The sequence below is a fragment of the Apis laboriosa genome, unplaced genomic scaffold (assembly GCF_014066325.1).
Source record: "Apis laboriosa isolate Shangri-la unplaced genomic scaffold, ASM1406632v1 scaffold9877_cov127, whole genome shotgun sequence".
Taxonomy (NCBI): Eukaryota; Metazoa; Arthropoda; class Insecta; order Hymenoptera; family Apidae; genus Apis; species Apis laboriosa.
Genome location: NW_025224935.1, coordinates 1 through 1,335, shown reverse-complemented (window position 1 = coordinate 1,335; position 1,335 = coordinate 1). Strand labels below are relative to the sequence as shown.

At 22.7% G+C, this 1,335-nt stretch overlaps 1 protein-coding gene across 1 annotated transcript; it reads left to right on the top strand.

Moving 5' to 3' along the window:
* Positions 1–315: 315 nt before the first annotated feature.
* On the top strand, positions 316–969 carry LOC122719696 (neural proliferation differentiation and control protein 1; the record flags this gene model as incomplete). The annotated part of the gene is made up of 3 exons (XM_043945738.1): positions 316–442; positions 518–679; positions 864–969. Coding segments are annotated over 3 exons (395 nt in total), but the record flags the coding sequence as incomplete, so codon positions are not given.
* Positions 970–1,335: the final 366 nt, after the last annotated feature.

Sequence of the window (1,335 nt, the reverse complement as noted above, 5' to 3'; positions counted from 1 at the left end):
GAAGATAATTTTAAATATCAATTAAGAAACCAAACTTCAAATTATTTAAAATATAAAATAGAATAATTTATTATTAATATATCTAATCATTTTTTAATTAAATATTCTTTATTTTCGTAATAAAATAAAAAATGAAATAAAAAATTTATTTTTGCATTAATAGTATCAATATGTTTTTTTGAAATCTCTAGATCTTTTTTTTTTTTATTCTGTATTCCTTTCTATGTTTGATAAAAAATTACACATACAAATTTTAAATTCTTATCGAGCTATATCAAAAATAAGAATTAATATTTTTGTTGGATAATTGCAAAGTTTCAGTATTCAATATACTTTATATTTATGAAAAATCACATTTTTGCATTTGTTTTTCAGCTATTGTTGCGGGTTGTAGCGCAGCGGCAATATTTATCTTCGTTTTAATTGCTTTAACATGGTGCAGGTATGACAACAAATAATATTTTTTTAATTTTAATAAATAAATAATAAATAAATTAATTTCATTAAATTTTTGCAGGCTAAAGCGAGGCGCTAAAGCGGCGGCTGACATAGAATATCCAGCTTATGGTATAACTGGCCCGAATAAAGAAATATCACCTTCGGGAGATCAAAGACTCGCTCAGTCTGCACAAATGTATCATTTCCAACACCAAAAGCAACAAATTATCGCTATGGAAAAGTAAGTCATATAAATAATATTTTGATGTAGTAATTCTTATTTTATTTTTTCAATTTTTAAAATTTTTTTAAAGTAAATAGGAATTCCACAGATATAATATTTATTAAATTTCGGAAAGTGTCGAAACGGTTTTAAGAAATTTTATTTTAATTAGAGTATATTGTTTGGATAATGATTTGTGTAGTCGTATTTCTGCAACCAGAGATCCAGGCTCAGTATCTGAAGCAGAAAGCGAGGAAGAAAATGAAGAAGGGGACTATACTGTTTACGAATGTCCAGGATTAGCTTCTGTAAGTTATATGTTTATATTTATTTCATAAAACTTGATCAATGAAGATGAAGGAAAATTTAATAAGTCAAGTAGATTTAGAATTTAAATTAATATTATATCTTATATTATATATATTATATATTATTATAATTTATTATTTATTATAATTTATTATAATTTATATTTTTTATAACTTTGATGCATTAAAACAATTTTTTTAGTCATTAAATCATGTGAAAAATAGAATTCTTATGAATTCTTATTCTCTCTCTATTTTTCGACTTATGAAATTTTTCTTTTATTTGTATGAGAAAAAAATATATTTCTGAAATTCTTCTTTCTTTATATCATATCATATTTGTGAAATTTTTGTCTTATTTTTTCA